This window comes from Hippocampus zosterae, chromosome 16, assembly GCF_025434085.1.
Source record: "Hippocampus zosterae strain Florida chromosome 16, ASM2543408v3, whole genome shotgun sequence".
NCBI lineage: Eukaryota > Metazoa > Chordata > Actinopteri > Syngnathiformes > Syngnathidae > Hippocampus > Hippocampus zosterae.
Genome location: NC_067466.1, coordinates 9,630,854 through 9,657,531, shown reverse-complemented (window position 1 = coordinate 9,657,531; position 26,678 = coordinate 9,630,854). Strand labels below are relative to the sequence as shown.

The window sequence follows — 26,678 nt, the reverse complement described above, 5'->3', positions numbered from 1 at the left end:
TTATCTACAATGGAGGGTTGTAGACCTGAGGAAAACCTCCAGCGTCCTCACTTTAATTAAACCTTTCATGCACACTGTAACCTGATAACATAATAAGCTGCCCACTGTAGTAAACGCTATTCCTGAAAGGGTTAATATTACCAAGACGTACAGTATGCAGACTTGCAAGAACAACACTGTTCATATTAAGGTAAAAAGGGCACCAGGCTACATCTGTCGCTATTATTTCGCAGCTAGTTAAATTATATATTTTGGTCAATCTGTTCTTCCTGATGTGAGATGCGATGTTGTACATGAAACAACATCTGTAGCCGAGTTATGTCATAGAGATGGGACATCTGTTGACGTTTTACAGCCTGCCAATCATTGGGTATTTTGTCAAATGCCTTCCTGTTATCGTATTGAAAAAGTAATGTCAAGTGCTGAGAGCTTACATCTGTGCCGCAATTTCATCTTACACTATTCTGCTAAGAGACACATTTACACGCACAGGCAGACATGAGGCACAGAGACACACCCCGTGGCTTTTGTTCACTTATGTTGTCACTCAAGGTGACAGTGGTGATTGTTCAGTAAACTGACACCATTCACAAAGGCTTGTGATCGCCAATGATGTCAGGTAGAATCTGCTGAAAGTAACAACTAAGCCAAAAGTGAGACAGGGACTATTGATGTCTTTATTATGGGAAAAAAAAACATTTTTCATAGCAGTCTATTGTCTATTTCATTCCAGCATTTTTTTTTAAATAATGCCTAAAGAAGTAAGTTTAGACAACTTTCAGCCACCAAATTGTCAGGTTCACGGGGCACATGTCAAATGAAATAAATGCCCATGGTATGCCAGAATGATCACCATGGCACATAGCAGTCTGCCAAATCCCCCAAAAAGGTGCAAGGACGCTGCACCGTCTATGTATATGGAGCCAATAAGAGTATGTGCAGACATAAATAACACATAAACCCAGAGGCACACAGGCTTTAAATCCCAAGATCATACTACTTTTCCTTTTGTAAACCCTCTAAGTGTATTTCTATTTCTATGGTAATTTGTACCTTGCAAAAGACGGGACAGATATGTGCAGATAAGTGATAACGGAGAATGGAGAAATAAGCATGTGATGCAAAAAGAGCAGAATACCAGGACTCATGTGGACACCCTTTCTCTACTCCATAGTTGTAAATTGGATTTTTTTTTTTTTGAATACATGCCTTATTAATCTCTCTCTCTCTCTCTCTCTCTCTCTCTTTCTCTCAACTAGTGTCACATATGAAGTGTGTGAAGTGGAGCCTTACTCAGCTGACTTTAGGTGAGAGACGATACTTGTATATATACATCATCTATGTCTACTGACAATTTACAGTAGAGTCTACAACAAAATATGTTTTCAGAAAGTAGGAGGATCAGGAATGGCCAGAATAAACACACGCAAACTCCAGTGCTCGGTGCCCCATTATCTAGCCACCACTGCATCCAAGTCAAGATAAAAATGTTTAAAAAATGGGTGGGCGGTGTCAAAAACGGTGCCGAACAAATCATGCAATTGGCTTGCTGTGGCGACCCCTTATGGGACAGAGTTGAAAGTCACAACAACATGACAAAAAACTCAAACTCGCTTTCAGTTGAGTATCCCGCGCATTGTGAAACGTATTTGCTCAACAAAGATGATGAAGAGGATGAGTGAAAACACTGAAAACTACAATGATGGAGCAGTAGCAGGTCTGCCAAATCTTTTTGGATTGGCAGTCAATAATATGGTGACAAAAAACTTTCCATGTCAGATATATTATGTACTGTTATTTGAGTAGATGAGTTATTTGAGTAGTGTTTTTTTTTTGCCAAATAGGATATACTAGATTCATCATTTCTTAAAATGAAAAAGAAATACAATAGTATTGCATTTATTTATTCCATTGACGAATGTTGCTATGCACACACATTTATCTGTCACATGGCATCCAGAACTTTCAATGACCTTACCTGTTTGTTGTACTTGGGTTGACTGGTCTTGTAGCTGTAATCAGAGTATTGGTCCGACCCAGTAGAGTTGTCATCTCCTCCAGTCCCTACAAAGGTATTGGTAGCCGGAAGGTCCTGGACCGCCTGATGTTTTTGTGAACCTGAGGGAGACTGGGCCTGCAGCTGAATGGAGGGCAATGGGGAGTTAGAGCGGTAGTGCCGACCTATATCAGGGCTTTCTGGTGAGTAAGTGAGGGGCAGATGTATCCTTGGACTATCATTGACTGCATCAAGGTTGAACTTGAGGCTTTTTTGGAGGCTGACCTCCTCGTCTTCCCCAAGTGGTTTTGGAGATTTCTGAGGTTTTCCTTTCCGACCTCGTTTACATTTGCCGTTTTTTGGTGCCTGTTTGGGTGCATATAAGTCCTTTGTTTCCTTCTTGCCAGGTTGATATCCACTCTTTGTTTCTCTTTGGATGCGGTGTCTAATGAAAACCACCACCAAGATGAGCATAACAACACCTGCGACTCCAGCAAGGCTTCCGAACAAAATGTTGCTCCGTTGTGCTGCAAAGCCATTGTCAGGATCACCAGCGATATCCCTGTCTAATGGAGTGTAAAGACTGTGTCCAACTAGAGCTTCCACTAAGCTGACATTTGAAATTGTTTCATTGACGTAGATATGGACCAAGGCGGTGGTGTGACGTGCTGGCTTCCCTCTGTCACTCACTTTGACCACCAGGCGATGTAGTCCACCGTATTTTCGGGCCATCTCCTTTGCTAGAGTAATCTCTCCACTGGATGGTGAGATGCGAAACAATTGGTAAGGGTTTCCACCTGCAATGCTGAAGACCAACTCTGCATTGGGCCCGCTGTCCAGATCTTCAGCTTCCACAATCTCAACGTGGCTATCAGGGGAAGCAAGGGGCGATAAAAGCCTAAAGGAAGAATTGGAGGGCTTTGTAACAACAGGATCGTTGTCATTTTCATCCAGTACATTGATGGTAACACCCACATAAGAAGACCTCGGCGGTTGCCCTCCATCTAATGCTTTTAGACGGAAAGTGTAGCTGCTCTCTTTCTCTCTGTCAAAAGATATGCTTGATAGAATGGTGCCAGTTCCATTTTGAACAACGAATTTCCCTCCATCAGACTCCACAGAGAGGTGGACATGAGCGTTTTCACCTTTATCCACATCCATGACTGTCACCATGCCAACTGGGCTGAGGGGAGGCATGTTTTCTAAAACTGAGAAGCTGTAGCCACTAAGCATGAATTTGGGGTCATTGTCATTGCGATCAAGGACTTTTACCACAACACTTGCTGTTCCTTTATGTACAGGTGACCCTTTATCAGCTGCGGTGACTCGAAACTCATAGTGTTCTTTGTGCTCACGATCAAGCGGGTTACGGGCTCTGACTTCCCCCGTATTTGGATCAATCTCAAAGAGACCCTTGATGGATGTGTCTGCCACAATGCTATAAAGAAGGTCTGCATTCGTGCCACTGTCTGCATCTGAAGCGATAACATCCAAAACCTTCTCTCCCGGTTGGTTTTCTTCAGCAAACTCTACCTCAAACAAGGTAGGGGAGAATACTGGAGCGTTATCATTTACATCAGTTACCTGTACTTTCAATGAGTTTGTCCCAGAGAGCGCTGGATTTCCAGAATCGACAGCCACTATCGCCACTCGATAATCCTTCACCCTTTCATAGTCTAGGGGAGTGGTTGTTTGGAGGAAATATTTCCTCTTATTGTCACTGGATGAGTCGCTGATAGGGCGAAGTTGGAAGGGCACATCTCCTGCAACCACACAAGTGACCACAGCATTCTCTCCTTCATCCTGGTCAGATACTTGCACCAGAGCAACAGCTGTTCCCACCGGCATGTCTTCTGAAATGTTAGCTACTCCTTCACTGTGTGTCACAAGACCGATTCCACGTATCTCGACAGCTGGTGGATTGTCATTTTGGTCAGTCACCTCAATGGTGACAAAGGTCTTTGAGCTCTTGGGTTGTGGACCCTTATCCCTTGCCACCACATAGAAGGACAAGCTGTCAATCTCCTCTCGGTCCAGTGGCCCTTTGACATAGATGATACCAGTGGACCGATCAATTCGTAAGAGTTTTGGCACGGGGTCTCCTGCTTGATGAAGGGTGTATTCAATTTCTCCATTCGGGCCCATGTCAGAGTCATTTGCTTTGACCTACAACAGTAAGAACACACAAAAACGACACTTAATTGATGTCTATTATGTGCAACCATGTGCCAAAAAAAACCCCAATAATTATTTGATCTGGCAACGAAAGAATTAAACCATAATCTGAGAATATATAGTTTTAGCACAATTTGTGACAACCATTAGTTTTACTTTGAAACAGGCAGGGAAATGGACTACGGGAAAACAGATTCATGTAAGAAAAGATTTAGTCTTACCTGCAGCACAGAATGTCCCACTGGACTATTCTCCATTACTTCTGCCTCATATGTCAATTTTTCAAACTTGGGTGAATTGTCATTGACATCAGTGACGACCACTCGCAGCAAAGCACTGCTGTAACGCTGTGGGTTCCCTCCATCCACTGTCTTGATTGTAAGGTCATAGGAATCTTTCAACTCACGATCCAAGTTGCCCAGAACAATAAGTTGTGGTAGCTTGCCACCCCTGTCATCCGCCACTTGCAAACCAAACAGTGTTGCTGCATCTTGTCCCGCTGTCAGGGCATAATCACTCACCCCATTCCTATCTGAGTCTCTGTCGGTTGCTAAAGGTATGGAGAAAAGTGCCCCCATGATTGTGTTCTCAGGGACGGATATGGTCAGCACAGAAGAAGGGAACTGAGGGGTGTTGTCATTGATATCCTGCACCTCGATGCGTCCTTCAATGAGTCTCGGGCTCTGATTCTGTATCAGATCTGTCACAGATACTTCAAATTCCAGGTAGCAGGGCTTACCCCGAACAAGCACCCGGCAGTCTCTCAGTGTCTCTCTGTCGATGGGGATCTCAGTGGTGAAAATATCTCCGGTCTTTCCATCAACACGTAGATAAGGGGCTCCAACCTCCAGCTTGTACAGATGGCCTGAGTCTGGCAGCCCCTGGTCTGCAGCCAGACTGCCAATAAGTGTGTTAGGAGGTTGCTCCTCCTGGACCCGATACAGAATACTGCCTTCAGCAGAGCTGCGGAGCAGCACCAGGAGCCACAACAGCATCACGAGTAAATTTCGTTCCATGGGGTCATGAGAAGATTTTCCTGTAAAACAACCAAGACAAATGTCAATGTTTAATTTCCGTTCTATAACACAAAGTGGGTGCTCGATTGTGGTCATTCAACAGACTGTCAGTGCGCTTGGCGGGCGTGATCTCCTAACTTGGCCCCTCAAGGCCTTGATTTTATAAGATCCCAACGACCACTAAATTGAGTGTTGACGACCACTTTGAGATTGTCTGAGCCATTGGCAACAAATGGAAAAATGGTGGAGAAAGAACATTTTAAAGAAATCTGTGCGCTTTTTAAAATGACTTGTCCTCAGTACACGGGAATTGGCAATATCTTCTCATCTTGCATGAAACTGATTTTAAAAATTGCCACGGTATGCCAGAAAATCTGCTCTGGGAGAGTCACAATGAGGTGACATGGCATTCAAAGCACTTCTGTTATCGACAATGTCAAATGGGCAAAATTGCCTCCCCGTTCATTTTCACTGCACCTAATACCGAATAGTGCAAACTACTTTGAGATGTAGATTCGAATGTAACAATGAAGCAAGCTTAATGTGACATTTTAAAATCTGAAACAAATTGTGTTGACTAATTTTCAATCTTTAAATACTGCTCTTAAGATAGGTGAAAACCAGCACCGCTGTGCATAAGATATCCTTTATTCGTTATTATAGTGCATAATGATGACTGAGATTATTGTCCAAATGAGGCCAAATGAGAAACGCCTAGGGAGAATATATCTTTTCCACTCATGGAAATACTTCTAAAATGCCAGAATACACAAGGTTGGTAGGTCGCCTTCCACATGTGTTTGCCTGAGGAATAAATGTTCGCCTATTTTCCCAGCTGCAAACATTTAAAACAGGGCCATTTTGTTTAGATTTCACTAACAGACGGCGAGTGCTATTACCATTGCTCAAATGTTGATGCTAGCCTTAATCGCATAGTTTTGGATGTTTTCGGAAACAGGAAGAAAAAAAAAAATATTTCGAAAGCATATTGTTTTTGCATTTTTTTTGTAATTATGATCAAGTTGTTCAGACTAACTTAATAGCATCATTGCTTGAATAATTTTTAAGTTTACAGAAATTAATGGTCAATATAAAATATGCATATAACCTTGTGCTAAATTGCCATGGTATGACAGAGCGTCAGAGTTTCATTTTGTGAGCCACATGACCATCTGAACTCACCGAAGGTTTGAGAGCTTCCTCTCACACAGATGACACACCATCATAATGGTGCTTCGTTCGACTTGCCCTGTTGTACAATAGAAATGTCTTTCCATGCTCCGCTGCTAGTGATAAACTCAGACACTGGAATAATTTCGTTTGTATTCTAACCTTTCAACAACTGTAATTACAGCGCATTATTTGCGGGTCTTTGATCCGTTTTTCCTCCAGCATTCTTGATTTTCCACGGGGTGTAATCATTTTCTATGACCGAGTTTTGTGCGTAATTTAAATAAGAGGACCTTTTGGGGTTTAGTATCAAGGTCCAGTGCTCTGAAAAACTTTGGTGGATAAATTTGCCACATTTGTATGTCCAAGTGTTAATAAGTGTTAAGTTTAATCACGAGATCATGACACTTCATTTTGACTCAGTTCATGACATTCCAACTGGGCACTATACGTTAGTGATGAATTAATATGATGAATAAATTATCGCCAATCACAGGGGATATATATATACTGCATATTTATTGTGGTCTTCACAAGTGCATAATAATTATAGCTTGAACACATTTCTATAAGATTGTGTTTTGCTGTTGTTTTGCCCATGGTGTGACATCATCATCCCCATTTTCATTCCATTTACTTACAGAACTAATAGGCGTGCCTTGATTGTGACATGATTGTTATGGTTGATGACACTCATGACTTAATATCTTCCAGTTGGCCTCTTGCCTGTCTTCCAGCTGGCGCCATGCCTTGCAGTCACAGCAAACTGAGCCTCTTTTCTTTGCCTTTGTTTACATTTGAATTCAACATCACGCTGTTCGTGTCGTATGTTTAATCTGTGTTATGGAATGTTTGAGACAACATTCCTCTGCAACTATCTCACGATTCTTTTAATTGAAATCATGACAGTGCTATGTTGGCCCAATCTTACAATCGATGTAGATTTGGGAGCATAATTTGGAGGATGTAGACTTCATGCTGCAATTTTGAAACATTATGCAAAATGACAACATTAAAACTGCAACAACTGCAAGGATTGCAGTTTCCTGCAACTCAGCACTTTATTCTCCCTAAAAATGTGATTATCGTCTGCCGACCCAGATGGTGTGGTCACCCGAACAGCTCCAAGCTGATTAATGCAGTTTCTGACAGATAACTAAGCATATTTTTCTTATTATTGTTCACCGAGAATCACAGAATTACACAAGGCTGCGGATGACCGCAGAGTTTATGTACCGCACATTATATCAGTTACATTTATTGATGATTGACTTCAGTTGAACATCAGATGAATATTTAATATCTGAATTCAAGCTGAAGAAAGTCAGAACAGACAAGAAGACACGTACTCCAAAGCTGAAGAAGCACAGCCAGTGAACACTCACAAAACTTGCGTGTGTGTAATCTTTTGTGCAGAGCACACAGTTTTCAACGGTAACACAGTTTTCCTTGTATCTGCTTTGATTATTGAACTACAATATCAACCTCATACCATTTCTGCTGCCCTGCTTCAGTACTTTCAAATATTGTGATACAACTTTTGCCTTTTTCCTTCATATAACAAAATGGTAATTTTGAGTGTAGGAGGGCTGCCATGCACGACAAGATCCCTCTGAGATTTGGACATTTCCCGATCATTGTTTTGCTTGGAGGATAAGTTTGAGTGTCACTGCTCTAATTGTACAAGGCACTGAACAGCAACCAACCAAGATTAGCAGTGACCCCAGGAACTTCAGGAAGAGGAAGCAAAAATGACTAACTCTGCCCCCCCCCCCAAAAAAAAAAAAATAAGATGAACAGGACTATGTGACTTACTTTTACCATTTGAACAGAAATGATACTGGATATGTTGGTATTGAGGCAATATGAATACATTTGCACCAATTGTCACACTATCTCAACACTGTTTTTCTTTTTTTGTTCTGAAAGTGCAACTCAGCAAGAGAAAAAAAGCAACACATCCAGAGACATTTACCTCTATCTGATCAAGATTCATCATGCTGTATTATCTCATGCTGTGATCATGCAATGGTCCAGACGATTCCTTCGTAGAGAAGGAAAAAAAAATGTGGACGCATGCCGGTGGGCCTTTAAAGGCCATCTATAACTGCCTAATCGCTGTGCGATATGCTCTATCTTCTGTGAAGATGTTTAACTTTGCAGAAAAGAATGCAGTCCAGGCTTTAAAATACATAAATAAATAAATCGCCACTCTGTTTTAGGACCCTGAAGAGGCCAAGGGAGAGGCTTGCCGTGCAGAAACAACAGTAGATGGCTAAAAGCCAGCTTATTAAGACCATTAGGGTGGCAAGCCTGAAGAGAAAATGGGGCAAGAAAGCCCCTGTCGCATGAGTCATGCATACATAGCACATGCCTCACTCCGCTAACCTACGTCCCAGGAGAGGGTCACCCAAATACATGCTGTTGCTAATCAATGACCTCAATAGATAAGGATCACCCAAAGTGGAAGGAAAGTGTTATCTCACTTCCTGCTTAGCTTTCACTTGAGAGTCAGTCGCCACTGATGAAATGCCAAAGATTCAACACACGCATTCCACCCAAACGTATTATGCAAGAAAATATGGCTAAAATAGGGGGCCGACTCAAAAACAAGAACTTATATATTCCAGACACTCACTGGAGCACACATTGAAATGCATCTTATGTATTACATTGTGCACACTAGTGCTTGTGTACAATCATTTTGGTATATAACTGAAAAGTATACAGAAAATTGATTTCATTTTTCATTATTATTCACCTTTTTATTCACCAATTGGAAGCTAGCTAAGTTTTCCTTGCGGGAAATCGTCAATAGGTAACATTTTTTTTTGCTTTCTGAGAACACATGGAAGATTCTTTCCTATCCTCTTCTGTTCCACACATGACTTCCAATGTCATTTTGAATGACAGTGAACTCCTCCAGTTCCTTTTAGTATCTGACCGCAAGCCTCCATTTAGGCAGCGCTCCCTAAGGCTTCAGTGCCATTACTAACAGCTAAGCTTTTTGCAGCAAAACATCCGTTTAACTGCAAGGTGATTGATTCTCACCTGGAGCCCTCACATAGTGCTCGACCTTTGTCACCCCAAGATTCAGGAGCAAATTTCAACTTCTACAAGTCTATTATCAACTTTTAGCTATACAGTATATCAGACTGTGCAGCTTTTGTCCCAAGAGAGCTCCACTTTCAAGCCTTATTGTACAGACAGTGCTGACCTTAGTGGTAATAAGGTCTTTTGGAAAAGATGTTCCAGCCAAGTTTGTAAACAGTACAAACCCTGAATGAATCGGGTATCCGTCACACTTTGGCATCCATGGAAGAGCCTTTTTGTTTGACTTTTAGACCATGACATGATGATATGACAACCGTCAAGTAGCATATCAAGTATTTTGCAGCGCATAAAACTACACATTGGGCGAGAGGACAGACAAAGTGGGCAAATAAACAGTTTTTTTTTAAGGACAAGCAGTATTGACAATCATGTAACATGTCTCTTTGAAAAAAAAATGCATCGGCATCACTATTCCATTGCTCCATTCCTCCTTACATTTCAAAAAGTGCATTCTATAACCTAACCATAATTCAACATGTGGCGTGTCTTTTGTTTTGAGACAATAACAAAGGTATGAAAAAGAATTTCTAAGACAATTATGCTGCAGCCCCCCGTGCACCTGTCATGGTTACCATAGAGACAGATGATCTATGACTGTGGACTGAGTCAACGCAGTGACTGACTGGCTGACATTTGCTGTGCTACAGGTACACACAAAATGACTCAAGCAGAAAATCAGCCAAGGCATGTTGGTAAATTATCAAAAAGCAAAGTGGTAGACTAACATTGGAAAATGTCATTGAAAGAATAAATTAATAATTTTGTACTTTGATGCTGCTTGAGAGCAGCTGCACGAGAGGCGACGGGACAGTATCATGGGTTCTCTGCACAACTGGAAAGGTTCACTTTTTTCAAGCTCACATGTTTCTAGTGAGGGGTCTGCTCCCCCCATGTTGGAGGACAGAATGATAATGGATGATTTTATGATAATTTTTTTTTCAAGTACAGTAATGTAATTTTCTATATTGCATGCCTTTAGCCTTTAAAAATCAATTGTCCTCTTCCACACATACTTTATAATGACTGGCATCACATTGAGTGACCTAAAATGGTTGAGCTTTGCAAAAAATTGATTACATTTTTTGGGGGGAGGAGGGGGTGCACAATGTATTTGGATTAACTCACTTTGTAGGCTACTCCACGGTAGAGAATTTCTAAACTGTGTTAAGTGTGGTCAGGAACACTGCCAGTTATAATGGCTAAAACTACCCCCTTTTTTTTCATTTGAGTACAAAAACAAAATTTAATTAATTATTATAATGGCAAGCCGCCGTAATGGCACATCAAATTAAGCTGGAAGACTTTTTTCCCCCTCTTTATCAAAGCTTGGCCTAATCTCATCTCTCAACATGCCCACTGCCTTGAGCTTTTCACAGATGAGATCACCACATTGAGGGCTCATGTTCCAGGCAGTTTGTGGGATATGAGCTAGAACGCTTTACAACCCTGTTGTGTTTGTGGACTGTTTTGACGGCCTTGTAGTGTGTACACTATGTGTCTAGCAGACTATTAAAATGAGCCTAGTGTTCGGTGGAGTGGGGAGAAACAACACCCAAGACTCTCACTTGGAGCGGGAGGGGTAGAGGGGGCTGTAGGGGGGGGGGCATTCCCATGTGGACGCGCACCTTCCATTCCTATCCGAATGGAAGCACGGCCATTTACAGACTGATCTTTTATTTTGCGCACCAATGTTACTCATGAGGAAACACACCGAACTAATTCACGCAATTAGTGCGAGATTTGTAGCTAAAAAGAAAGGACGGGAGAGAAATGTCACAAATTGATTGCATTTTCCGCTTCACAGAAGTTACTATAGAATGCAATTACCGCATAGCGTTCTGTGCAATTGATTTGTACTCTTGAAGCTGAAGTGCAACGGTATGCGCGCATGCGATCCTGCAATACCTTTTTCTTTTCTTTTTTTCTTTTCTTTTTTTTTGCACCTATCAAACACTACAGCCTCACATCTAGACCCGATTACACTGATGCGTAAAAGCGCCGCGGTGGGCAACTTGTTGTTAGTGGACCGTCGAAAAATCGGTTCCAAATGAGCTAAAACACATGACAAAAAAATAAATAAATAAATGAAGCGATGCAATTAAACAGAGTTATTTGTAATATATACATTTTGTAATGTACAGTACCTGAACGAGAGACTTGGATGAGCGTTCTGTCACAATCCGTCCAAAAACTGGTACATCCACCAACCCAGAATGCCTCCTCAAAATAACTTCAGCTGTCACTCAGTCCGGTTATAACTTTCCTGCATTAAAATTCAGAAGACTGCAACCTCGTCTGGTCTCCCGACGGTGGTCAAGGGAGACTGATGTGTTCTCGCCCTCGGCAGAAATATTCTAAATTTGCGGTTTGCTTTAAATTATCTGACGATTAAAGTGGAAAATGAGAGCCCTCATTCCGTTGGGGATTGCCTTCTTAAGAGCCATCTTCAGTCCTCAGCCAAAATGCAACGGTTGCCTTATCTCTTTCGGTCCAAGTTTGTCCGCCAGAAAGAAGAAACGAGCGCACTCTGAAAACACACCAAGACGTTAACTGACATCAAGATCGTGGAAGGGCGGCTTGAAAACCGAAAAAAAAGAATAAAAGAGCTCATCTGAAGCAGTTCCAGGGAGCAAGTGGTGGTGAGATGCTATGGCTGACTTGCTCCCTTCGCTGCCTCTCTCCTCCTCATCAGAAGGTGGGAGGAGGAGGTGGGGCTCCCATCAGCTGCATAACGCAGCAACTTCACACTCAACATCACGTTATGCCCGAGCTGCCTACCGCGAAATTGTTCGATTCCTACAGTTTAACGAGATCTCATCTAACTGGGTCACCCCAAATGGTCAAACGTACTTCATTTAAATCAGTGCACTAATTCATTTGGATGCGCTTCTTGCACGCCATTCAATTCCCGCATGCAAAAAAAAAACACTCAACGAATGATGGAAATGATGACACTTGTTTGGACCTGGAATAACAACAGGTATCATGCGCTGACAGTTTACTTGTTGATATGCATTGCATGTTGAACATGAGAGGAGCGGGGGAAAAAAAACGAAGCCACTGGCACTTGGCTGCTCTTTATTCATTTGGCGCCACCCTCAGGCGGTTATTATAAGGAAGCCGTACACTGACAAGCTATACCAGTGGTCCTCAACTAGAAATGCTGGAGGTCCACTTTTTTTTTATTAAGACCAAGGTCCGGTCCCATGCATGGCGGTCATAAGGAGCAGGGCTATATGCCCATACGAAATGGGCATATAGCCCGTTTAAAATTGAGCATTATAAAAATTGAGCATTACAGTTGTTGACGTTTTGACTGTATTGAATATCTATCGTTCTGTCAGCACAGATCAAAACTGACTAGTAATATAAACAGCACTTTTGTATTGTTTGATTGAGTGGCCTCGACTGAATTTCATCCTGCAATTGGGAGTACTGTAAAGCTATATCCCCGATCAGTGTATTATCCACTTGAAACGATATGAGTGAAAGTTTAGTGAAATGGGTTAAAAAATTGTGTTCACCTATTTTCGGAATTACTCGAAATATGATTTTAATGTTTTGTTACTTCCACATAAATTATTACATGGCTTAGCACTTTCCTACCTAATGGTACAGCCCGTTCTATCCGGAAACTTTGTTCATAAGACGCTGGTCTTTTTGGTGATTGCGGAGCCAAAAAAGTGTTCACTATTTTTCCACTAGTCTGGCGTACCCTACTGGGGAAAATTATAGCCTCAACCTCAGTAGAAATGTTTAAATCTCATCGTTAATTCTTAACTTTTATACTCCTGCATTTAGTTAGACCGCATTTTGGTCTGTTTTACTACCGCTTCTCCTCTCTCTTGCCTTTCCCCTTCCTGCTTGCAGAGGTACTGATGACTGTTTGTGATGATGTTGCTGGATAGATTGTAGATTAACCGAGTGGGACAAGAGCTGAGGTGGGCCAGTTTCCTCGAGGCGTTGCTATGGAGAACTCTGCATCGACTGATCGATCAGGCCAGGAGGATCCACTGCTCAAAAAGTGTTTGTCTGCGGCACATCATGTTATTACAAGGGCTCTCGTGTTGTCCTGGTTAACACTGAATAGCACTACATTACAGACAAAAGTATTTTTTGTTGAATTTACTCAATTTTATTTCGTCATGTGGTTTCAAGAAGAAAAGCATCTAGATGGGTTACATTTTTAAAGTAGACACTACAACTACAAAAAAGGTACCTGGATACAGATGATTATATTTTGTGCAACCACTTGATATAATAAAATTGAGTGAATTCATCTTTTTTTTTTCGTCAAGGTTTCTTCTTTTATCCTCATTTGGGGCTTTTTTTCTTGCTCTGTTGGGGAGGTCAGATCAGGGGATGTTGGGAATGATTGCCAACCTTCGAGACACTTGAGGAGTTAGCTTGACACTGACCAAAATTGCACCAATGCAATCATTAAAAACCAGATCCGTTTGCACAAGGCGAGAAATCAGCATGGCTCTACGGGGAGTGAAAGCCATCCCACACCACATTACTTCCCCTCTTCCAAAACACTAATGGCAGTGATCATAAACACTTAGTCATAAGTAATGAACTAGGAGCAATGAGACAAACACAGTTCTTTGCCACAGTACAAAAGCCTTGAGCGCTGCCCCCTGGAGAAAATTTGATTTTCTATTTCCCACCTGCCATACTGAAAGAGTTGATCATAGGCTTTTCTGTCTGCAATTCTTCACCCCGCAACCTCCCAACTCTCATTAGCTGCAAACACACAGCTGTTGGGTTACCTCTCCAGGGCTCCCATTAAGGGCTGCCACTCAGGCTTACCATGTCCCCGAGCCAATCATATTAGAGCACCCACCTACGCACTACTACTGCAAAGCTGCACCTAACCAGCTGTATTAATAACATTGAAGCATTTTACTCAGGTGGTCCATGCCCTCGTCTCCAAAGAATAGCCCCGGAACTCAATACAGTATACCATCCAGCTACTGTTTGACGGTCAATCTCACAATCTGTCCGTCCATCTGTGTGCAGTGTCTGTCATACACAAACCTTTGTTTCCCCGATTAACGAAACGCGCAACTCAAATGGCTCCTCACCAATGAAATTCTAATGAGTGATTTCAGTGAAAAGCCATTAATTATTATTACCCGGTACACTGTTGCTGTGTAAACAGTTTTGTGTCCGGCGACCTGTTTGCAGCAGCGTTCATCAAAACAAGATGTCAAAGGTGATCCCTCAACGTAATTAAATGTATATGTAGAAGTCAGGTCCCATTCTTTCGACAACAGTGCGATCGCAATCATTATGTTGGAGAAAATATTTAATTGTTATGTAATGGCAGTATTGATCTGCTTGCAGCAACATGACTTGCATCTCCTTTGCCCACATTAAACTGTTTACATTCATTAATTGATTCATTTCCCACAGCATTTAGCCTCAGTAGTCCTAAATTACGACGAGTGAATTATAACAATGTTAATACTGATAACATTCATTCATTCATTCATTCATTCATCTTCCGAACCGCTTGATCCTCACTAGGGTCACGGGGGGTGCTGGAGCCTATCCCAACTGTCTTCGGGCAGTAGGCGGGGGACACCCTGAATCGGTTGCCAGCCAATCACAGGGCACACAGAGACGAACAACCATCCACGCTCACACTCACACCTAGGGACAATTTAGAGTGTTCAATCAGCCTGCCACGCATGTTTTTGGAATGTGGGAGGAAACCGGAGCACCCGGAGAAAACCCACGCAAGCCCGGGGAGAACATGCAAACTCCACACAGGAAGGCCGGAGCTGGAATCGAACCCGGTACCTCTGCACTGTGAAGCCGACGTGCTAACCACTGGACTACCGGGCCGCCATATATACTGATAACAGCATACGGAAAATGTACATTCTTATCCTGTATTCCGTCAGTGTTTCAAATTTACCGTCAGTTGTCAGCCCGCTTACAACACGTAAGAAATTCAATTTTCTTGAGCTTGCCTAAATTGCTGCTTATACACCCGGCTTGGTGAACACCCGCACGACTGCCATTAATTGCAACTAACGTCGATTCAGTGCTCATCAGTGTCGCTTTGTTTTTGTTGTTACAATGCCAAGCTGTCAAATTACATCTTTCCAAGAAAGCGATCCATCACGCATCAAAAGTTTGAGATTCACTGTACCGCACTGAGAAAATCTCACTGACATCATTGATTTGCCGTCTTCCACACGTTAGCGTTGGCTCCAAAATATCTTTAGTCACAGCCATCAGATTGCTGTGAGGATGTCAGATAAACAGATAAAGCGTACTCCGCAAAGTTGCGCTTTTGTGAAATATTTGTTGAACCGCATTAAAGATTTCTCTCCGATGTGTGAGCGCTCCTAATTCACACGCATGGAAATCTGACAACTATCACTGGTAGAATAATGTTTCCGCCCACCCATGAGAGGCGTCCTTTGATTTGGGTTCAGTGGCTGTGATCTGTGCTCATTTGCATCTTTCTAACCTCTTATCGCACGAGGCACCTGGAGCACGGCTGCCCCACCTCCACAAACACACACGCATGGGGTCACATGTATTGCATTTGAAGGGAAAAGAGGTGATAAATCAACAGAATGTATATCAAACACACCTGTACACACACACACACACACAGAGAAGACAAATCCACGATGAATGAGAATGTAATATCTGCCGCTCTGTGAGGCTCAATGCGGGCACAAATCTTCAAGGATGCTTTCACAGCGTGCATTTAGCCTTTGACAACTGATTGAAAACACAAACGCTCACATCCCAAGGTGTGGCGAGACATGCTACAACATTTAAGCCAACGGGGAATCACTGTACGACCCGCTACGAGATTGAACACGGACATGGATTTACTTCTTAGGGGTGTGAGAAAACTTAAGCTTCTGAAGGAAGAGACAGTCCAACAAGAAGTCTGAACGTCCAATGGCATAGAGGAGAAATTTTATAATTTTTAACGATTAACATCGTGGTAATTTTGTCATGTCAATTTGGAATTTCTGCCTGTATGAACGACCTTATTGGCAGATATTTATCACGAAAACTAGGCAGCGTGTCGGATAAGTGGTCTCACGCATAGCAGAATAAACTAAAAGAAGGTTCATGGAAATATATGGGCAATTAATGAAGTGATAATGTCTTCCTGTAATTGTACTCAAATTTCTTTCTCTTTATTATTCTATTATTAACTTAAAGGAAGAAAAAGACAATTTAGCCAGAGACGCATTCACTTTGTATATTGTTACACAATAACGTTCAAATTAGATTTCTTATCACAAAGACCAGATAACAAGTTCGCATGGCAGATCACTCAATTCCATGAAAGCTGAATTTTAATTAGAAAGTCAAATTTATGCCATTTTTTTTTCCTTTGGGCTGTATGTTCTTAGTTGATTTTCATTTGTAGTTAATTTTTAACCAATAATAAATGTAGAAGTGAGCTTTTCGATAAAAATGATTTGCAATGTATTATGCATGCCCACATCAGACTGTCGAATAATAGAAGGAAAAATAGATTGAACAATTTTCTACCTCATTCCTCGCCTCCTAAAGAACAGAATAAAAATAAAATAAATATCAGTTTCAATATTTTCAATATTCAGATTTTGCGCCAACGGCCATGCCTGCTCAAGAATAGTAAAAAAGCAAGCAAAATTTAATTTCCCCCCTCCAACTCCACTTGGTTCCCCCTCCTGAGTTTTGAAATTCAATGCTTGCCTACTGGCAATATGAGGGGGAAGAAAAGACAGAGAAAATGGGCAATAACAATGTCAAAAAGGTTGGAAAAGAAAGTGTGCTTTTTTTTTCTTGCAAATTTACATCACCATTCAGCTGTCAAAGAATATGATAAAAAGACTACCGGTACCACTATATTGTTTGGAACAGTTTTGCACCTCCCTATTCACTGTCTAAACCACAGTACAAACAGTGAATACAATGTTGTTTTCCTCAGTTTTACACTTCTACATTTTCCTGTGAAAGCCTATCATTAAAATAAAGAAAGAAATAAACAGGGGGTGGAGGTGGGGGGGGTTAAATATGACCCCAGAATAAGCCTGCGGTTGTGATGAGTGGAGTTCAAGTGAAGTAATCCTCTTAGTTACCATCAATGTGTCTTGTATAGTATTATGTGTCCCCATCATATTCTGAATGTTTATGTGTGCAGTCATGCCGGATGTCAGTATTTGTCTTTTGGGTATTGGCGGGGAGGAGGGGGGGGGGGGGGGTTGAGTGAATTTAACATTGCTTCAAGGTGTGGTATGGTTTGCATTTCCGTTTTTAGCTTATTGTGGATACTTGCCGACGGGGCTCGGATTATTTCCACACGATCCTGACAGTCAGGCATGTATCAGCAGCAACAATATCGTTGCTGACAGTCAAACAGTCCAATTCTCCCGCGGTCATTTTTAACTATTCGCCATCCGGCGTGAATGAAAAATCAAAGAGCATAAATTAAAATACTTAACATGATGGTATTTAATTTAAAAAAAGATGAAATCATCCATGTGTACAAAATCACAAACACATTGGCCGGCCGAAGCCGTGTTTTATTTTATTTTTTCCAGTCAGAGGTTCAATTAATTGAATTATGACTTTTCCTTCTTAAAACTTTTGGGGTTATTTATCATGCGTTGTGTTCAACCAGTCAGTCGATTTCAGGCTGCATTTAATGACAGTGCTTTAAAAGATGCTATCCTCTAATGATGTGTGAAATTAAGTTCCCTGTGGTGTGATGCCATATAATATCTTGTATAAAATTTAGCAATTTAAGGAGGAATACAAGAAATGCATTACAAGGGGAAAGGGAGGGGGCGCAGTACCGATGAACGGATACAATACCTCAGCATGCTTTCTTTCTCTGTAAATTAATTATATTTGGTTTGGTTTGATTTTTTCATCGGGATATGAGACAAATGAAGATGGTGGGTGCTAAATGTTGGATTAAGACTTTCTCAGAAATTCTGCCCACACCACGATAAAATTAATTCCAGGATGGTATGATGTCATGGTTTTGTCATGACGGGTAGACATGCACTTCAGGAGAACATTCACCGTGTACGCGAACATTTAATGAACAATAAACACAATTTTGGTCAGATAAAGAGAAATTGACATTCGACGATAAAGTAGCACTTGAGAGATTGAAAATAATCTGCATCGTTGTTGAAACCTCTTGGTTGAGATGGGGGGGCTTTGACTTTGTGTTTGTCTTTTGAGATGTGTTGGGCTGTTAAGGTTTTGATTTCCTGTAATCCTGCCATTGAATTTTGACCCCACATTTTTTGTTCCTGCAGTATATTTAATGAGGCCAGTCAACAGCAAAATGAAGGTTGTTAATGGTTAACTGTTGTTAGCGAGCATGTGGCAGTCACACGGTGTTCCGTTCCATAATTGTCGACCACAGCATCATATATTCCTACCTTAACCTACCTTATATCGTTCAATTTCTCAACATAATGAAGTGCAGTTGCACACCGCCGAAACTGACATCGACATCAAGCGATTGTTCATTTGAGAATGCTCTAACAGATTCATTCAAGGAAATCAGAGGGATTGCAACTAGAAATTTAGATGGCAACACAAACTGGCTAAAGTGGCCATCTTGGTTTTATCGTGCGTTAAGCAGCACATTATTTACAACTTGGTTTAATTTTCATGCTCTCCTTTGTTGTTTTTTACCCTGTTGCAGCTCACCCCGAGGTCACCGGTTTATCATGCGCAGGAAAGTGTTGCAATGCTGTACAGAAGGTCCAACGCCGAAGGTTCTTTTTGTGTGTTTGTGTGTGCGTGATATGAGATAGATTCAACCCCACTCATAAGAAATGAATTTCATCTACATGTTATCGTCATCTGAGTCAATATTAAGAGTTGAATGTTCAGACGAAATGGTGACTGGTGCTGTAATTTGGGTGTGCGTATCGCTAACAAGATACAATGGATTTTACCGTTTGTATCTCGCATATGTCAGTGAAACCGTGGTTTAGTATCAGATGGTTATGGTATAACAATAGCTACTGGATGAAAGTGCAACAGACTGTCCTTGCTTTATTTTGAATCCAAACAGCTTCTTGAAAAATGTACCAGCCGATGGAAGCCAAATGTATTCATCAGGGTAAAGAGTGAAGGCATAGCATCTGGCCTCCAAATTTTAATTAGATTTAACCACTGGGAGTTGTCTCATTTTACAAACTGGGGATGAGCCTTATCCCAAAGGAATACTTGATAACATGCAAGAAATAACATCTTTTCTTTTTTTTGTATGAGGTAGAAATCTTTTTTTTATTTTATTGTTATTATTATTATTTTTAACGCAAAGACAAACAATTCTGGGAAATATGCAAGGATACAAATATACATATTAAAATTGGGATTTAGGGGCAACTATATCATCTGAGTTGGCAAAGTACACGTGTGAATCCATTTTGTCAGGTTGTTTGTTTGATTTGAAGTTTTCTACGCGCAAATTAGTCCAGTTCATCTGAAGTGCAACTGGCAATGAAGCGGGAAAAAAAAAAACACATTTTACAGCACGGTGGGAGGAGAGTTGCTGCCTCACTGACCTAAAAGGCTTCAATGTTTTAAGCATCAATCTCTTCCCCAAGCCTGATGTTGTTCAGTCAATATTATGCATGACATTGCAAGACTGACTGGCTTTGACCTTGCAAGCCCAAGAATGCAATACCTTTGCAAAGTGGTGACACAGGAGAGCCTTGAAAACATGCAGACAAAAAAAAAAGACTCGTTAAACTAGAACTTTTTTTTTTTTAGATGACTGAATAAAACTGGAAGCAATGAAATGCTGACAGTCTGGAGGCCACTTACGTTGTTGGAGGCGTTGTTGAAAAGTCATCAACAAAGACTGTACAGCTGTAAAAAGTGATTTTCGTATCAATTGTAAAAACTTATGCAAAGTTGGACCTACCAATGGCCATAAAACCGTGAATTAAATGCAATGTGTTGTTCCTGCTAACTCTTCAAAATATATTTTTTAAATTATTATAATTATTTGTCTGGATAAGCAACTCAGATAATGTATGGATGGATGACAGTCGGAACTATGCAATTTATTTTTCATAGTATTAATACTCAAGGCTTGAAATTATTTTGCCGAACAATGATCTGAGGAGCAAATCTTTGTCAACTTCAAAGCGTCTCCAGTCAGAGATCTGTGAAAAGTCGACTCGATCATCCAAGCAATTAATTGCAGAGTTAAAGGCGAGAGCACATGCCATTTTGGGGGACGAGGGGGTTAGCTTAGCATTTAGCATGGCTTCTCTGTTTTTTATCGTGAGAATGACACTTAACGTAGCTTTTTCTCTACCACGCAAGTGATGGTTAATGACTTAGCAGTGACTCGTGTTTAGGTGCAGCCGTCAACCAATTATGTTGCTAGCTTGTTACTTCCGTGGAAAAATCACAGATCTTCCCTCGAATTCTGACTACCCGGTGACGTAAACCCAGAGAAGCGTTTTGGGATTGCTGGTTGATTCTTCTTGTATTGGCTTTTGACGGTTGCCTCGTGAGTTGATTCTCACTTTTGCTATTCGAGATGATTTGATGAGGAGCAAATTGCTAATTTTGCCTTGAAAACCGCAGTGCGAAACCTCTCTTTTTTTAAAGTCTTGAAACTCTTAAAGTGGTTCTTGCCAAACCACTGTTTTGCTTTGCTACAGTTTGACAACAAGCAAAAAGGTTTTGTCATAACCCCCCACGGCCCAAACAAGTTTCCAACCAAAGGCTAATTAGTGTGCTTAACATCCACTGAACCACATTGTCTTGAAAAAATAAAGGATGACAATGACCACTATGAAACGTTGTTTCATATTATCAAAGGCTCCAGTGGAAGCGGATAGAAAACAAAGCTTTCTTGATTGGTGTAATGTCAGCGATTGTAACGTTGATGAGAGGGCAGTATCAACGAGAGCGCAAGCAGCTCTTGAATTAACAAAGACTATCCTTTCAATGTCATCTATCAGTGGGGCACAAATCAACAACCAGTCACACTCACATTCACACCTATGGTCAATTTAGACTATTCAACAGACGCATGCATATTTCCGCAACGTGGTCGGAAACCACCGACACCTACAAAAAACACAAATACAATCATGAATATGAAGGAAAGGACAATATGATTAATACTGTGTTACGTTATCACGGAATAATGTGAATCTAGTTCAAAACAAACGTGATTGTTCAGCTGGCGTCTGATGATTGCACTTGTTTTGCTGCTTCCTAAAAGCGGAGCTCCATGGAATTTATTTTCCGCAGATTGCAGAACTGCTCTTACTTTTAAGGAAAAGGTGGAACAGCCTGAGCGGTTGATTGTCTGTGCAGAAACAAACACGCTGGCCAATCAACTGTCAGACAGCAGAGCTGAAGCCAATTACCTGTCAGAAATCTCGGCTCGGTAGTGGAGAAGATTTCTGGAAGGCACATGTGTTTTTTTATTAAATTGAAATTACAATGGGAAACACTCGCAAACATATAATGACAGCACACATTTCGGATTTTACATTGTGTAAAACTTATTGAAGAAATGCATCATGCTAAGACAGTTTTGAAGGATCTGTTCCGTACCGCTGGAGGGTATGGATTTGCTTTTCTTACTTTAATTCATGAGATGCCATGAGATAGCGGACTTCTATAAGTATGTGGACTGTCAGTCTGAGCGGTTTTGAAGTAGATGCCATGAAGGAGAGGATATGAGAAGCTTTTCATGTTTAATTAATCATGCTAATGAAACTTAATTAGCGCAGCTTATGAAAAATGCATTTAAATGAGGGATGGGCTTTATTATTAAATAACAAGCATCCTGTTCTAGATTGGGTGTCCTATTACACGCTAATTGGACGGCACTAGGGACTGTTCATGAGCGTAGATCATTTCAATTTGAGCGTAGTCTGATCGCCAACCCCTCACCCCAAAACAACCATTAAAGCCCACATAAGTAAAATTCTCTATATGCATGTGTTCTTTTGCCAGCTGTTTTGGTTTGCATTCAAAATTGTGTCATTAAAAATTCAGATTAAAGCCTTGGCAGCTGGTAAATAAAGGGTGCTCGGGTGCCACCCCATTAAAATTGGAGTAAGCAATATTAAGAGGCAAAGCAAACTAGATGGGAGTAAATTGTGAAGAGGTGCTTTCATTAATGATCATGCGACATGAAAACTTGCTGTGGTGAAGTTTTCAGGAAGTCTTTGGACGTACCAAAATTGTATTAGTTACTACAGTTTGTACTGTATCCTGTGAAAGCATTCTTCTCCAATTAAACACATCAAAGCAAACATAAAATGCTGCTTCGGTGGCTCCACAATTCTCCAGACCCTTTAGACACTCAATATAATATAGTATCCTATAAAAATAAAATTGTATAATTAGTTATTTTATTTTCCTTTTATGCATTTGGTGAGGTGAGACATCATTTTTCTACTCTTTAAATTGTGATTCATTAGCATCTGTTCTCAGTTCCATGTAGCCGAATGAATCCTTTATCGTGGATCAAAATTAGTGTCGTGAACATGTAGTTTTGGAAAGTAGCAAATGTACGTTCCCTTTGGAATAAGTATATCCAAACCATAAACTTTTTCCAGATCATGTTTAATTTCTATTTTATGATCTTGGAGATCATGTCTATCTTCTATAAATCATATAAAATTTGAATATGCCAATACCTATGGATGAAACTTCTCAAGATCTCGCTATAGGCCACATCTCGGAATTAATAATAATAGTAATAAATTCTAGAATAACCACAGCTAGTGGGGTCGACGATACGGTAAGTAATGTCCTGACCATGTTCAAAAACCTACATCGACACCACATGGAAGCTCCTTTCATGCCTCATAGCAGCCAAAATTAGTAGGCATATGGATCAATAAACGAGCAGAGCACAGGCATGCATTAATAATAACACCAGGGGACCCAAACAGCAACTTCTGGTCAATAATGCAATCACCCAAGACTGGAAAACTACAAGCAACAACCTGTGCACCGCCTGGATTGACTACAAGAAAGCCTTTGACTTAATGCCGCACAGCAGCTTCTGCTATATAGTGCAATTGCCCACGACTGTAAAACCAGAAGCACCAACCTGTGCACTGTTTGGAGGAAGACAAACAAGGAAGACTGTGACTCAATATGGCAGACAAGGATGCAGGAGTGCCTGGAATTGTAACGTCTACAGGATCTGAAGAACCTTTATGGAGAACTCAATGAGGCTGTGAAGTCCACAAAATTGCCATATTCCAAGGGAATGCTCTGTCCCCTGCTGGTGTTTTGCATAGGACTGAAACCACTGGGTCGGATCAGAATTAAAAGTGGCTTGGGGAACCGGTGCAGAAGTGGAAAAACCATCAGCCACCTCCCGATACGGATGGCATCAAACTGTCTGTACTTGACCAGGTTTGTGGCGATTACACTGACGGACGAAACCCCACTCATGTCAGTGCTTATAGTATGTTTTTTTTAAGCATTCCGTTCTACCGTCAGTTATCAGCAAAACAAGCATCGGTCAATGACGGACTGACGGACCATTCTGTCAGTCTGACGGAATGCCCAACTTTCAAGATTGAATGAAATAGTTCACATTTTTTAAACAATAATAATAATAATTCATTCATTCATTTTCCGATCCGCTTATCCTTACAAGGGCCGCAGGGGGTGCTGGAGGCTATCCCAGCTGTCTTCAGGCAGTACTAGGCGGGGAACACCCTGAACCGGTTGCCAGCCAATTGCAGGGCAGACAGAGACGAACAACCATCTGCGCTCAACACTCACACCTAGGGACAATTTTGAGTGTCCAATCAACCTGCCATGCATGTTTTTGGAATGTGGGAGGAAACCGGAGTACCCGGAGAAAACCCACACAGACCCGGAGAGAACATGCAAACTTCACACAGGGAGGCAGGAGCTGGAATTGAACTCGGTACCTCTGCACTGTGAGATCAATGCGCTAACCATTGGACACCAGGCCACCCAATAATAATAATTACATTTATATTCAGTACTGTACAAAAGTATTCGGGCACCAACAATTTGTTGTTTATTATTTAAGGTCCCCCATACCATCCACCACACCATCTTGTTAAAGTCCATGTGATCATGCATCATCTACCATATTTTAATTGATAACGTACATTTGCTTTCGATGGATAAACAACTCAAGAGTCCTTTGGGAGTGCAGATTAAAAAACACCTTGCGGGCTCACTTCACACTTTACAAATCTGGGAAAAATTCCTTCAAACAAGCGCGCCTAATTCATTGATTCGGTGTTCGGTGAAATGCATCCAACAGTAAAATTTTAAATATGCATGGTCTGTTTTTATTTATTTTTTTCTTTTCGGGAATTTTATATGTCATACATGCAATGCAGGAGCAACAAAACAAGTTGCTTTAGTACTCGCCTTGTCTTCAGCTATGTCGATGTTTTGTGTGTGGAAAGCGGTGAACTACAGGGCTCCAGACTGCCCGTAAATGATGACATTTTGCCTCTAAAGAGTGAGGCAGCAGACATTAATTTTTCATTTATCGCGCGTGTGCATGAAATAAATTTGCATGTGTATGTGTGAGTTTGTGTGCGTGTGTGCGCATGTAAATATTATTGAAATATTGTAAATGTTTTGTTGCTCACAATATTGTGCTCCTGACTTCCACCCATTTATTAGAAATGCAGTCAACATGAGTGAAAATGTGTGCATTTTACTTTGCAAGTCTGTTTACTGTGTGCAACCCTAAATTTTTGTAATTGCACGCCACAAAAAATAACAGCGAGTCTGGAGCATTGCCCTGTCAACCTGACTGTCATCCCCAGCCTTCTCACAGCATACCAACATCACGACTCAATTACTGAAAATGTGTGTGTGCGCCGCAGGTAAGAGTCTATTAAATCCTCCTACACGATGATCCTGCTCCTACGCCTGATTTCATCTCAACCTGTAAGGCTTTTGGTCAGAAATACTTATTGCAATTTGATTCTCCAAATACCCAAGAAATGAAGTGAGATTATATATATATATATATATATATATATATATATATATATATATATATATACTACATGTACATGAGCTATTTAAGTATACAACAATCTTTACTTTCAAGAGGGTAGTCGGAGTAGCATGAATGAACGGGTGGATGAGTGGTCTCTATTTTACACCGTCAATTTGTCAGACGCCTGTAGGGCCTGGTATGTTGCCATGGTGATATGCACAAGGCATGAAAGCCCAGCAAGGTTTGTCAAAAAGGACCAGACGCTTCAGCACAGAATATAAACGTATGCACATGCAAACACACACACACACACACACACAACGTATTTCTGATGCAAAGAGTAAGAAATATTTCACGTGAGCAGGTTGCTTTGTTTCTTTGAAATTTTATAAGGGATCAAGTTGCAATCTCCGGTCCATATGTTGGATCTTGTATTTGTGTTTCGTTGGCTCCAGAAAAAAACAATGGCTCTGGATTTTAGTAGTTGGGCTTAATTTTAGGTCATAACTTCTTGCCTCTCAAGCCTACAAGTAAATAGATGTCTATGATCTCTCATCACAATGGTTTAATTTTTTTTTTCCTGGACAATGAGTATTTGAGCATCCATCCATTTTCTGATCCACTTTATTCTCATAAGAGCTGCGGGAGGTGCTGGAGCCTATCACAGCTGTCTTTGAGCAGTAGGCGGGGGACGCCCTGAAATCGGTTGTCAGTATATTAAGCAAGATTTAAAATTAGAATGTGATTTTTTATTTTTTTTTAAACACCTAAGAAACAAAGGGCTGCATTGGACCTTGCTGCTGCACATTCAATAACTTGGGTGCATTCAACACTGGGTGTGCAAGATTAGTGAGTTAGCGAAGTATGTTGGGGGTAAAACCACTAGGGCATCTCTCTATTAACCCGCAGAGACCATCACTGTAACTTATGTTCCAAACTCGCTTCAGTCTAAAGTAGTTAATGTCCTGAGTTTCTCCTTAAACTACCCATAAAACAGCCATTGTTGGCTAACACCTATTCACTATCTTGAAAAGAGCCAATTTTGGGGGGGATGGGGGGGGGGTGAAATCCACTGAAGTCTGAAGCTTTAAATTTAATAGAATGTCTTTGGAGGAAGGTAGTGTTCCATAAAATGATGAGTAAAACATCCCCTTTTGTGAGACTGTGCACTGAATCGGAAGCTGAGAGCCAGAATGGAAGTATTAGG

The 26,678-nt window shown here is 41.1% G+C and overlaps 1 protein-coding gene across 1 annotated transcript in view; it reads right to left on the bottom strand.

Annotated features, from left to right (window-relative positions):
* pcdh1a (protocadherin 1a) overlaps positions 1-12,189 on the bottom strand; it is a 69,370-nt gene extending 57,181 nt beyond the window's left edge. The window contains exons 1-3 of the mRNA XM_052047433.1: positions 11,616-12,189; positions 4,393-5,207; positions 1,979-4,162 (exon numbers count right to left, since the gene is read on the bottom strand). Of these exons, the coding sequence (XP_051903393.1) occupies positions 1,979-4,162; positions 4,393-5,187 (2,979 nt within the window). The 5' untranslated portion in view covers positions 5,188-5,207; positions 11,616-12,189. The remainder of the gene's footprint in view (positions 1-1,978; positions 4,163-4,392; positions 5,208-11,615) is intronic.
* Positions 12,190-26,678: the final 14,489 nt, after the last annotated feature.